Source organism: Oreochromis aureus, linkage group 15 (assembly GCF_013358895.1).
Source record: "Oreochromis aureus strain Israel breed Guangdong linkage group 15, ZZ_aureus, whole genome shotgun sequence".
NCBI classification, from domain to species: Eukaryota; Metazoa; Chordata; class Actinopteri; order Cichliformes; family Cichlidae; genus Oreochromis; species Oreochromis aureus.
This window is the reverse complement of record NC_052956.1, coordinates 32,255,436-32,267,874: the sequence shown is the minus strand read 5'-3', so window position 1 is coordinate 32,267,874 and position 12,439 is coordinate 32,255,436. Positions and strand designations below refer to the sequence as shown.

General features: G+C 40.3%; 1 protein-coding gene and 1 long non-coding RNA gene across 2 annotated transcripts; both read right to left on the bottom strand.

Annotated features, from left to right (window-relative positions):
• Positions 1-2,237: 2,237 nt before the first annotated feature.
• Positions 2,238-2,999, bottom strand: LOC120433073. The gene is made up of 3 exons (XR_005608296.1): positions 2,904-2,999; positions 2,502-2,667; positions 2,238-2,358 (listed from the first exon to the last, which is right to left on the bottom strand). It is a non-coding gene; the product is annotated as an uncharacterized LOC120433073 (long non-coding RNA).
• Positions 3,000-8,348: 5,349 nt separating this feature from the next.
• On the bottom strand, positions 8,349-9,892 carry zgc:112001 (uncharacterized protein LOC550384 homolog). The gene has a single exon (XM_031741662.2). It carries the CDS (start codon positions 9,745-9,747, stop codon positions 8,863-8,865), a length of 885 nt encoding a protein of 294 aa, XP_031597522.1. The 5' UTR covers positions 9,748-9,892; the 3' UTR covers positions 8,349-8,862.
• Positions 9,893-12,439: the final 2,547 nt, after the last annotated feature.

Genomic DNA, 12,439 nt, shown 5'->3' with positions numbered 1-12,439 from the left:
CTCAGAGAAGAGCTCGAGAGGATGTGGAGGGTGAAGGTAACGGTGGTCCCCGTGGTAATCGGAGCACTAGGTGCGGTGACTCCCAAGCTAGGCGAGTGGCTCCAGCAGATCCCGGGAAGAACATCGGAGATCTCTGTCCAGAAGAGCGCAGTCCTGGGAACAGCTAAGATACTGTGCAGGACCCTCAAGCTCCCAGGCCTCTGGTAGAGGACCCGAGCTTGAAGGATAAACCGCCCGTAGGGGCGTGCTGGGTGTTTTTTTATACATATATACATATATACGTATATACGTATATATATATACGTATATATATATATATATATATATATATATATATATATAGTAATGTGTTAGATTGTCAGTTGCTCAGTATGCTAAGGTCACCATGTCTATTTGAGTATAATTAATAACCAAAAAGCACTAAAAGTTATACAGGAATTTGACTAACAGCATCATTAATTGCATGTTTTTCTTCCAATTTTCTCACATAATTAGAAAAATTAGACTTTTTAAATAAGTGGAAATTTCATATTGTTGCAGTCCTAATAGCTCCTGCTTTGAAATACTGAACCTTAAAATTTACCTCATGAAAGATAATAATTCACAGTGGCACACTGTCAGTATAATTCTGACTTTAATATCACTGTTTTAATCTGAATCTTTCTCAAATGTGCTGTGAATAAATACTGTTGCAACTCACTGTGGGAAAGCTGTATTATTAAAATGAATCGGTCACATGTGTAACACATTCACAGAGGACGAGGACACGCAGAGGCTGTCACGGTGGGACCGGTCTTCCCCGGACGACCTGCTTTTTGTGTGGTTTTGTAGTGTTTTTTCTCTCCGCTTTCTCCTCGTCCTCCGCTGGCGGCTATATTTTGAAAGTCCGCGCCTCCGGGAGAGTGAGAGTGTGATGGCCTCTGACCCGGAAGCGCCTCCGCTAGGCAGCCGACACACCTGTGCCTAATCGTCCATCCAGTTGACGCTAATTATCCTACATTTGGAGCTGAGGTATTTAAGGGTGTGTCCAGACGGCAGTCGACGCTGGATTGTACTCCAAGCCTGGTAGTACTGCATGCTTTGTGTTAAGGCAGGGGTGTCGAACTCCAGGCCTCGAGGGCCGGTGTCCTGCAGGTTTTAGATAACACCCTGGGTCAACACACCTGAATCAAATGATTAGTTCATTACCAGGCCTCTGGAGAATTACAAGACATGTTGAGGAGGTAATTTAGCAATTTAAATCAGCTCTGTTGGATCAAGGACACATCTAAAACCTGCAGGACACCGGCCCTCGAGGCCTGGAGTTTGACACCTGTGTGTTAAGGGAATTGTGCTGACTAGGAAGCTTCCTCACTTGTGTTTGTCCCTCGCTTTTCCTAGGAGCTGAAGCTCAGTTTGGATAATCACTTTGGAAACGGAACTGCACGGTCACCGGGAGCAAGGAGGAGAACACTAACTGGGACTTCTTGCACTACTGTTTTTTTCATATTGGAATTGTTGTTTGTGAGCACTGCAAATAAACCGCACTGTCTGCATTCTGCGCCTGGGCCGTTTTCTCCCACACACCCCGACAGATTCAAAGTCAAAAATCCAAACCTTTAGTCAAAAACAGGCAGTGGTTACAAACAGAAAGACAAGCGGCCCATGAAACAGTCTTCAGGGTCAAACATACAGAGAATTCAAACAGCAGTAAAAAATAACTGAATACTGAAAAACTTAAAGCAATGTGTGACGCTACAAAGGGAAGCAGCTGAGTATATTCAATAAATTATCATCAATTACAAAAGAGGAAAGTGCATAAATGCAGCATACAAAATGAGCAGAATACAGAAAGAGCAGAAATTACAAAATAAATAAGGAAATGACTTCAAACTTACTGAGAGCAAGGCCTCTGTTACAAATCTGTCTCATACAAAAACATGTTGTACAGGTACAATATGGTAAGTGTTCATAGTAATTCAAAAGCTGGCTCTACCTGAACCACTTAAATATTTGATAAAGTCACTGAGTCAACAATTTCTAAAGTTTGTTTTCTCAATTGCAGTCAGAGTGTGGCTGGTAAAGATGAAAACACATACAGAATGTAAACTGTCTTTATTTTACCTTTACCTTTATTAGTAACAAATGATGCCCCCCCCACAAAAAAACAAACCCCCCCCAAAACAGCCAAAACACACAAAAAAGCTTATGAATATGTCATATTCATAATCATTATGATCAATACATGATATGGCGAGGTCCTGAGGTAGGTGGGGCTGGTGATGTCACCATGACAGGCAGGAACAGTGTCTGGCACATGTTGGTGAAACATCACAGTACACCTGTGTAGTTTCCTTTCCAACTCTTTGACATTTGACACTTCAACATGGAGGGAAACAAGAAGAAACAGTATTGGGTCAGATGATCACATGGTTTCTAAAATAACTGACAGGAAGTAACCAGGTAAATAGAAATGGATGGCATGTGTTTAAAGTAATTATAGTTAAGGTAACTCTACATACCAAAGGCAGAAGCACACAGGTGAACAAGGATCAGATGCTGAATATTGCAGGAACATGCTCGTGTGTGGTGGTCACTGAATGCTGCTCTATTCTTTTGTCGCATGTCTCAGTCCTTTGGCTGGTTGGACAGTCCAATAATGAGATCTTGCCCATCTGAGGAACAGTTCTGAAAACACTCATGCAATTATTATTATTATTGTTATTATCATCATCATCATTATTATTATTATTATTATTGTTGTTATTATTATGGTCAAAGTTGGATGTTAATTTTGCCCTTAAAAATGTTCCTGTATTTAAAAGTACTATAATTTAAGGCTAAAATGGCTCAGACAATCTCTCTCTAAGAGTATCTCCCCTGAAAGTGGAGACGGGTTCATCCACTGATCCACATCACTTTACCCGGATGTTTTCTTCGAAGCTGGATGATGACTCCTCTCTCCCTCACTCCAGTTCCAGCTTTGCAGACCAGTTGGCCTCTGAGGTCACAGTGATCATCTGTAGCGGGAGATGGGAAATTTAAATCAGTTTCTCCCATGCTTTTTTTTCCATGTTTAGAAAAATACTCCTAAAATAACCAAGCAAGTAAATATTATTAAAGACTTACACACTTCATTAGACAACAGTGAACACATCTCCCTTTTATTCCATTTCTCCACTCCTGCTCAGAACATCAGGTAACAAATATCCCAGTAAATCACAGTAAAATGTAAAGCACATACTATGTACAACATGTGCCTGTATAAAGAACATTGAATTTTAAACCATCCATAACTGTTTCTTCTTTAGCTGTGGATGATTCATCTGCTGCAGCTGATGACAGATCAGATCAGAATTAGAATTTTCTGTATTCTGCAGTCTATTTATACGGTGGCCCCTAGAGACAAAGCACACCTACAGGCTAGTGGACATTCTTTCAGTGATGAGGATGTACATCCTAGACAAGGAGGAACGCTGGTTTGAGCGGGGAGTAAAGGAGGCCATTTACGTGAAAAGGAAAAAACTTTCTCTGAATCGAGGAGGGGGGCTAAGGGTACATCTTTCACCATCTTACAATGCTGTGATTGCAGCCATTCCCCAACTCTCTGTGAATGGTACTCATGGCCATTGATCAGTGTTCTTTGATCAGTGGCTGTTGATCAATGGCCACGCCAATTTGCATATTAATGCAAGAAACCAACCTCCCATTGTTCACCAGTGGTGCTAGTTTTAGTCATTGTGCAAATGTACTCTTTAAGTGGTTGGGGAAACCTGCAGTCACTCATCACTTGGATGAGCGACGAGCAGAATCAACGTTTAGGAACTCGTTTCATTTCTTACCACTTCACTAAAAAAACAGGTTCAAAGAGTTGAACTAGAAGGGTTATGCCTTCCAAATCTTGCGAAATCATCTTATTTATATGTTCTAGCTACCACACTAAGTGGCAATACATAAAATATGACCATTTATTTTAGAAATGTGTACATAAACGAATTAATGCGGTTCCTTGTCAAAAAATGTTTTAGTGTTGTAAATCTGATTTTACCTTTAGAGAATTCTATCAGGGTTTTTATTTCCCTGGAAGGATAAAAAGACTAAGCTTACAATAAATGTATTTAATTTTGTTAAAATAAGTTAAGTGCTTGGCTGGCTTGTGACCTGGCCCCGGATAAATGGAAGAAGATGGATGGATAAAATAAGATAAATTAGGATTGCACCACCTCCACTGGTTTAAAACTAGAACAACCCTAAATTGCCATCATCATAAAATGTATTTGCCATTAAGAAAGTATTTGACTTACAGGGGCACCATGTACACATTCAGCAGTCTGGCCACTCAAAGACAGTAAAAAAGTAACTCCTGACAATGTTTCTATAAGGTATTTTTGTGCAATGCTAACTGAACCTTGAGCTATATTAATTTAATACAATTCTATTAGTACATAAGAAGCATGTGCCCTACTTCTGCAATGCTTTGCCTGTATGTGAGCATGCGTCACACATCATGTATCCAAGGTGCGCTGCAGGAAGTAAGCCAGTTGTGTTTACCTGCTCAATTTCATGGATGACAGCAATGATCTGTGTGCTGCATAACTGAGGCAAACAAAGAAGAAAGATTTTTTGTTGTTGTTTTAATTAAGGATGCTTAGGAAGGCAGTAAAGAAAGCATCAGAATAACAAGATGAAATAACACTTGTACATGTAAGAAAGTGTGCATATGTATTCAAAAGGTAGCAAATAAATGCTTCCTCTTTGTTTTTCACAAGAATAAAAAAGCTATGTTTTTCTTTTTCTATGTAAAGTTGTAAAGTTATATTTTCTGAAATTTCACCTTCATCCTAATACACTCGAATAAAATCAGATGTCATTTGTTAGTTCAGTAAATTAAACAGCAACCACTATTGCGTCACCTGTTGAGGATCCACTGCCACAGATTTGTGACAAAAAATGAGAATTGGTAACTGTAATTTCATAGACCAACCATTTAACAAGTTGGCAACACATATTGTGTGTGTAACTTGGCTGGATAAGGTCAATAAAAATATTTTACTACATTATCATTTAACATATTCTCAGAGCTAAATGTATGATGATCCCTACACACTGAGGACATGTATTGGGTCTGTAAGGTAGGGGGTTCCAGACTAAGCAACTAAGGAGACAGACCGCGTTGTCTACCAATGACAAAGTTGGTGGTTTGATCCCTGGATCCTCCATTCTGCATGCTGAAATATCCTTGGCAATATACTGAACCCCGAGCTGCCCGTAAATCATCCATCAGAGCGAGTGTGTGTGCATTAATGTAAAATGAAGTGCTTAAAAGCATAGCCTAAGAGTGCTGTGTGAAAGGCTGCATGAGGCTTGTAGTCGAAGTTGCTTGGCTAGAATAGACTTCTTCATCTGACAGCATGTGGTGTCCATGCACCTTACTCTTTATCTGGTTTCACACATAATTGAACAAATTCATGAAAAAAGAGCAATTTGATAAATTTAAGTAATTAATTATTGATGTTTATGAGTTAAAGTGACAGACTAGTGACCTGTTGCAGGTCTGCCCTGCTTCTCGTCACAGATCAACTAGACCTCAAATTGGGTCTTCTTTCTCCGCAGCCAGTGAGCACCAGTCCCACATAGTGTCTTACTGTGATTTCACCAAAGTACTGCCAACTAACCCGTTTATCCTGTACAAAACTACAGAGCATTTTCATGCAACATTTCAACAACACAAAATTAGTATACTTAGTTTGTTTTGCAGGAAAATTCACAATATGAAAATATATAATTCATTAAAACATTGTTTACAGATGTAACTCAAAATGGTAAATAGACTTCTACAGCACCTGAGCACTCAGAGTATTTTATACAAATTGCCTTATTCACCCATTCATGCAAGCACTTTTTCTATGCTTTCTATCTTGGGTAGTATCTTGCCCAAGGATATTTGGCATGCACATGAGTAGATAACCAGATGACCTGCTCTACCTCCTGAGCTGCAGCCACCCCTTAATAATGACATTACATGTAAACTTTAAATCTACAGTTTATCAAGTGTCACTACTTTTAAATATAACCTCTCTTTTTCCTCTCCTGTCTCTCTTACGTCTTTGTCCATCTCCCTGGGAAATACAACAGGTGAATCTTTAGCTAGCAACACACAGTGCAACAGACTGTACACAAACAGTTTGTATGTTTGCTGATATTTACTGAGTTATTAAACCTAAAGTAACAGGTCTGTTTTGAAAATGTAAGAAATAGAAAGTATAAAGTTGTGTTAAAATGCGGAGAGTAAAACTAAAATGTTTTAAGAAAAGTAAATACCGGAAAATCTACTGTAATCTACAGTAACCTCTTATACATCATAGGTCTCACTACCATCTTGTAAACCACCCCACTTGAGTCAGTTGGCTTGTCACCTGACAAGCTGATGGGTAGGAGACCAAGAAACAAGCTGCCTGCAGATAAAAAGCTTTGTCCCAAAAGCACATGAAACTGTCAGGGTCAAGGAGCTGCTGGAAAAGTCTAAAGTCTAGCAAAGGTTCTACGACAAGAGGAGAGCAACAACACTCTGTCTTCCTCTAGCACCAGGAAATGAAGTCAGGATGCAACCTTATCTGGGCAATGCCAAATGGGCTCCTGCAGTTGTTGTTTGCGAATGTGCTGCACCCAGGTCCTACACTGTGGACTGAGGTGGGACGTTTTGTTGCAACAGCCAGCATCTTTGCAGGAGTACAGCAGTTCCAAAACAGTCCTGCCACTTTATAAGTGATGAGAATTGGACAGTTAACTGATATTTCAACAGGACAGATGCCTTTACAGGTGTCCACTGAACAGTCAGCTGTGCCAGAAAAACAACTTTAGGGCACTGGTCAAGTTCAGGTTTCAGTGCCATACACAACCAAGTATGGCATAGCGTTGAAGCCACCTGAAAGACTTGCTGTGTTGCTTGTTGATATCAGGGCTCTGGTCTGTGTTTCTGTTGAAGAAGCGGGGGTGTAATATATTGCTGTACTGGGAGTGCTGCTAATTTCCAGCTTGCTGTGACTGCTCCTTGGCCAGCAGACGGCAGGCGAGCGCTGCAGTTGTGTAGTGACTAACATGGCAATAATCGATTAAAAAGAATAACCATCATCTCTCAAGCCCCTGGCTGTTTTTAGTAGCAGTTATAGTAAAATACATCTTTCACTTTGCTGCTGCTATCAATCTGTCACTATACCTGCACTCCTTTGGTTTCCATCATTTGCTTTGAATTGGATAAGCATTAACATTATTTATAATGGATAGATCCAAAGTTAAAGCTGGAAATGGTGCATTATGTAAATTGCTTTTTTTTGCATTATATATACATCTTCAAATTTTCTGAGGCTTTAAACAAGATTATGAAAACAACTGTACAACGCTGCTCTCTGTTTATAGCAAACAGAGCTGCAAAAAGTATTCTGTGTTCTGCAGTATACTTGCAGCAACAAGCTTATTTATCTCACTGCCCAAGGACCTTGTGTTTCCCGTGATGATAATTGGAAGGTGCTTTTCCATTTTGGTTCAAATAAGTCTGATGTTTGAAGGCATGCAGAGATGGAAAAAACAAAAACAAAACCCTCAAATGTGTTAAACCCAATGAACAAGCAAGCCTATTCTGAAAATGTAATGACCAGAAAGGAGATGTTTATATTCAGCTGTTGGGGGCAAAAGTCCAAAGTTATTCAAAAGCTAATAAAGTATTTCTACTTTGTTGCTTCCCACCACCAACTTGCACACTGTGGTCCACTAGTGACCTATTGTAATTCGTCATTATCAGGTAAAACCTCCCGAAAAGCCTTCAGCAGGTTCAAAACCAAGGTTATTATAAATATGAAATAGAAATATTAAATGAAAACCAGACCAAGAAAAACCCAAAACAAAACAAACTTAATTGGAAACAATTTTGTGAGCTTGGAACACTAAGCTAAAATACAAATGGAGGAAATATCTTCAGTTTTAGTATTGGTTAGTCTATATGCATACACACAAATCCTTGTGTACACTGTACATACATATTTGTTTTCTAGGCTGAATTTGTTCCTCATCTACAAACTGCATCAGACCTTCTGTGTACCAACAAATAAGTGAAGTTTCAGAAAACCCTTTCAAACTGAATACTACTAAAATCTTTAATTTTAATAATCATTGTTATGTTAATAATTATATTAACTTACTGTCTGTGTAGGATCTCAGTCACCCAGGCCATAGTGAAACAAGGAGCTTGGAAAGAAAAGCAGCTGGACTTCTTTAAGGTTCTTGACGATGTTTCACCTCTCGAAGCTTCTCCAGTTCAGTTTCTTCAGAAGTGGAGACGCTTTTTCTTTCCAAGCTCCTTAGATTCCTTACAATATGCATCCCCTTCTTCATTTCCATTAGCAACAAACATGTTCTGTCAATGAAGGCCCAGGAAGACAGTCACTTAAATTTGTATTTATTCAAAGACAGAGATCCAAAACGTTTTCAAGTCACCTGATCATTTTCTTATGACTACTTTATGTTGCTGATAAATATCATCATTTTAATAAATTAAATTCATCAGTAACACAGGTCAGTATTAGTGTCTGTCCATCCTTTTGATAGATACACTTGCAGTATCATTACTAGATACATTTCATAGACAAATAAATGATTCATGGCACCTGAATCAATGTGAAACGCTAGAGTATGGCTTTTTTATTCCTTCCCGTGGAATCAGTGTGGCTTATGTTGCATCATTAGATCATATTAATTTAGTCTATTTTTTCCCTGACTGTTAGTGTTTTATCTGTTCAGGCCTATAATAGCCATACAGGATCTTCAAATGCTCACGCACAGCATGCTAAAACAGCAGTATCCAAACAGGGCATGCATGTGTCACTGATGCTACACCACCCTCTGTCTGTCCCGCTGGCTCACAGGCAGTCCCGGTGGTTTGAGGGAGGAGGGAATGGGCAGCTCGAGTAGGCTGTCCGGAAAGCTGGCAGGGCTCAGCTGCTGCAGAACAGTCTGCATGGCGCTCAGAACCAACGGCGCCGGGCTCCTTCCCGACAGGTACAGGTAGGTCTCCTCGCCTAGCACCTTGCTCCAGCGCTCCGATTCTCTAACCAGAGCTTCCTTCATTTTGAAGCGAACTTTTGGCATAAACAAGAGCAGGTTGTCCAGACACCGCCTTTTCTCCCCACTTCTGACCACCGTGGAGTCTCTGAGCTTTTCCAAAGTAATGTCCAGCGGGGTCAGGCCGTTGTGGTCTCGGGCGTAGGGGGACGCCCCGCTACCCAGGAGCAAGATGACCGCCTCGGGACGCAGAAGCTCGCAAGCCAGATGTAACGGGGTTCTTCCATCCTCGATGTGAAAACACCCGGCTCGGTCCGTGTAGGACGGGGTACTGGCTATACGGTGGGTTTCTTGTAAGATGAGGCCGAGAATGTAGCGTCTGTCGTAGCGAACAGCCATAGCGAGGTGAGGGGCGGAGGACGGACAGGGGCAGAAGCGCTCCCCGGGTTTTGCTAGCGCTTCATCCGTGTATCGGCTGAGGAGGTACTGAGCGTACGCCTGGTGGTCATGAACTATAGCGTACAGCAACGCCTCCGAGGGGCTGTAAATCCTCTGGCCAGAGTCCTCGTCCAAGTAAAAAGTTTCCATCGTCCGCATGTCCTCCAACATCCAGACCGGCTTTAGGTCCCGCACGGCCCGGTAGAAGAGCAGCGAGAAGGACTTCCGATGCTTCTCGACGCTCCGAGCCTCCGAAGTGACGGTTAAAGAGGCCATGGGAACCGAGTGATATAAATTCTCAGCACCTTACACGGTTTCATTCACAGAGCGCAGAAACTACCATTTTCCCAACAGAAGCTCGAGTCCAGGGACCCACTGAGTCAGTGTTCGGAATAACCGACATTCCTGTAGCTGCTGGAGCCCTCTGCAGTACTGAGCGAGGGCGCATGCGCACAGCGTACAAACGTCAAAATGTTTTACAAACTTTATTGACAGTTGAGCTGTGAGCTGATTACAAGGGCTGTGTCCAAACTCGGGGGCTGGGCTGCATCCTTGGAAGGATAAAGGATAGACAAGTTACTTTGACATCTATGTTCAAGTGCATTTTGGTGCTGATTCTACGTTTACTAATCTACAACTTTTCGCAGCTCTATAGAATAGAATAGAATAGAATAGAATAGAATAGAATAAACCTTTATTATCCCACGGATGAGAAATTTCGGTGTTACAGAGCTCTTACAGCAAGGGAAAATAAAGTATAAAAGGGAGACACAAGGTGGTCCTATAAACATAAGCAACCGAAGTTCGTATACATACAGGTAACAATGTGCAGAGTATGTATAGAAAAATTGAAAAATTGTACGGAGATATGTATAAAATGTACAGGGTTATGTATCAAATCTACAGAGCTGTGTATAAAATGTACAGTAAACAAACAAGCTGGTGAGTAAGAAGACCAAAAGAATGTTAAGCTGCATTATAGAGTCTGACAGCTGCTGGTAAGAATGACCTGCGGTAGCGCTCCTTCCTGCACTGTGGGTTAAAAAGTCTACTGCTGAACGAGCTGCTCAGTGCTCGTACAGTCTCATGCAGGGGGTCGGAGGTGTTGTCCATGATGGATGTTAGCTCAGACAACATACTTTTTACTGAATTCAGCACAATGCCACTTAACTACATACGTTATTAACAAATCCAGAAATGCAGAAATGTTGGGCTTTGTGACAAAAGTGTAATAGCAATTTTAAAAAATCAACACAGAAGCATGAGAAGAATTTCTCCATTTACTGTCTTATTCTGATTTTTGATCATTTCTCTGGAGATGATCACTTAGCTGTCTGACAACTACTCAGTCTTTCAAGAATTTTGGAGATAAAAGGAAGGTTAGAGATTTGCCTATAATTAGCTAAGACCGCTCGGTCTAGTAACGGTTTAAATACTGCCAGCTTGAAGGCCTGTGGTACATAGCTGGTTAATTGAGATAGGTTAATTATATTTAAGATTGAAACATTAATGGTAGGACTTCTTTTAGGAGTCTTGTAGGAATAGGGTCTAAAAGACACATTGATGGTTTGGAGGAAGTCATTACTGAAGTTAACTCAGAAAGATCAATTGGAGAAAAAGCCTCTAAATAGATATCAATGGTACTGAAAGTAGCTGTAGATAATGCCACATCTATGAGATGGTTGTAACGTTTTCCTCTAATGGTTAGCTTCATTTGGAAAGAAATTTATGAAGGCATTAGTAATTAACATTAAAGGAATGGTTGGCTCAACAGAGCTCTGACTTTTTGTTAACCTAGGGTTCTTATTTTCTTTAATCAGTGCTGAATAATAAGATGTTCTAGCTTTATTGAGAGCTTTTTTTTTAATATAAAGCAGCAAACTGTTTTCCCAGGCTAAATGATGATGATGTTGCCATTTTCTTTCCAGCTTAAGAGTTATCTGCTTTAATCTAAGTGTTAAAGAGTTAAAGCAGGTAGTCAATTATTTTTGATTTGAGGTTTACTTTTTCAGATGAGCTACAGTATCCAGAGCCCAGATAACATTTGACACAGGAATAGAATCTCATCCAGCTTTCTATGACCAATCACTCTCACAGGGAAAACGCCAGGGCTTTTGCACAGATGAGATGACAAGTTTGTAATCTTCAAGGTAACAGAGACACAGACTTATAGATTGAAGATGGTTTCACTAATAGTAGTTCGTACAACGCTCAGGCAAAGACTGAAGGTTTGTTCCCAGCTTAAGTAGGAGCCAGCTGATCAGCAATTGACAAATAGGTGAGCTTGATTACTTTAGGTGTGCCCAGGAGGAGGGCAGAAATCCCAGAAGTTTCCCGTCCCTGCAGGCGTAAGGCGTAGTTAACGGATATGCACACAAATACACCACGCTGAGACAGAGCGAGTGAGAGAAAGAAAAGTGGAGAGAGACAGAAAGAAATGGCAGAGGTGCATAGAAACGCCACCGCATCCACACACTCCACAGTTATTGTACATTTCAAATTACTCTGTTTAGCACTAAATCACAACAGTTGCCACAAAACACTTTATTATGCAAAGTACAACAGTGAACTACTTATTGTATATCTGTGGTAAACGACTCCTTCAGTTGAATCTTCTATAATTATTTTACAATTTGCGTAAATTAGAATTTTTTAATAATGATTAAAATGATATCATCCTTCAATAAATAATTTAGATTTAATTTTTATATTAGATAAAAAACTATTTGAAAATCCATTGAGTATCGCAGTTAATGGCAATGAGGTAAGATTCATTATGAGGAAGCATTGTTGCTGACAGCAAAACAAATCCGCACCTGCCAGACTTCAGACTATTTTCTATTCCCTGCAAAACAGAATGAGCGCAAGCTCAAGAACTAGAAAACACTTTTTCAATTCAATTCAATTCAAAATTTATTTGTATAGCACATTTAAAAACAACAGAGTACTTTTTCTAGTACTTGTCTGG

Bases quoted from the DNA above. Each gene is read 5' to 3' on its own strand.
- zgc:112001 (XM_031741662.2), bottom strand. From the start codon at position 9,747: ATGGCCTCTTTAACCGTCACTTCGGAGGCTCGGAGCGTCGAGAAGCAT.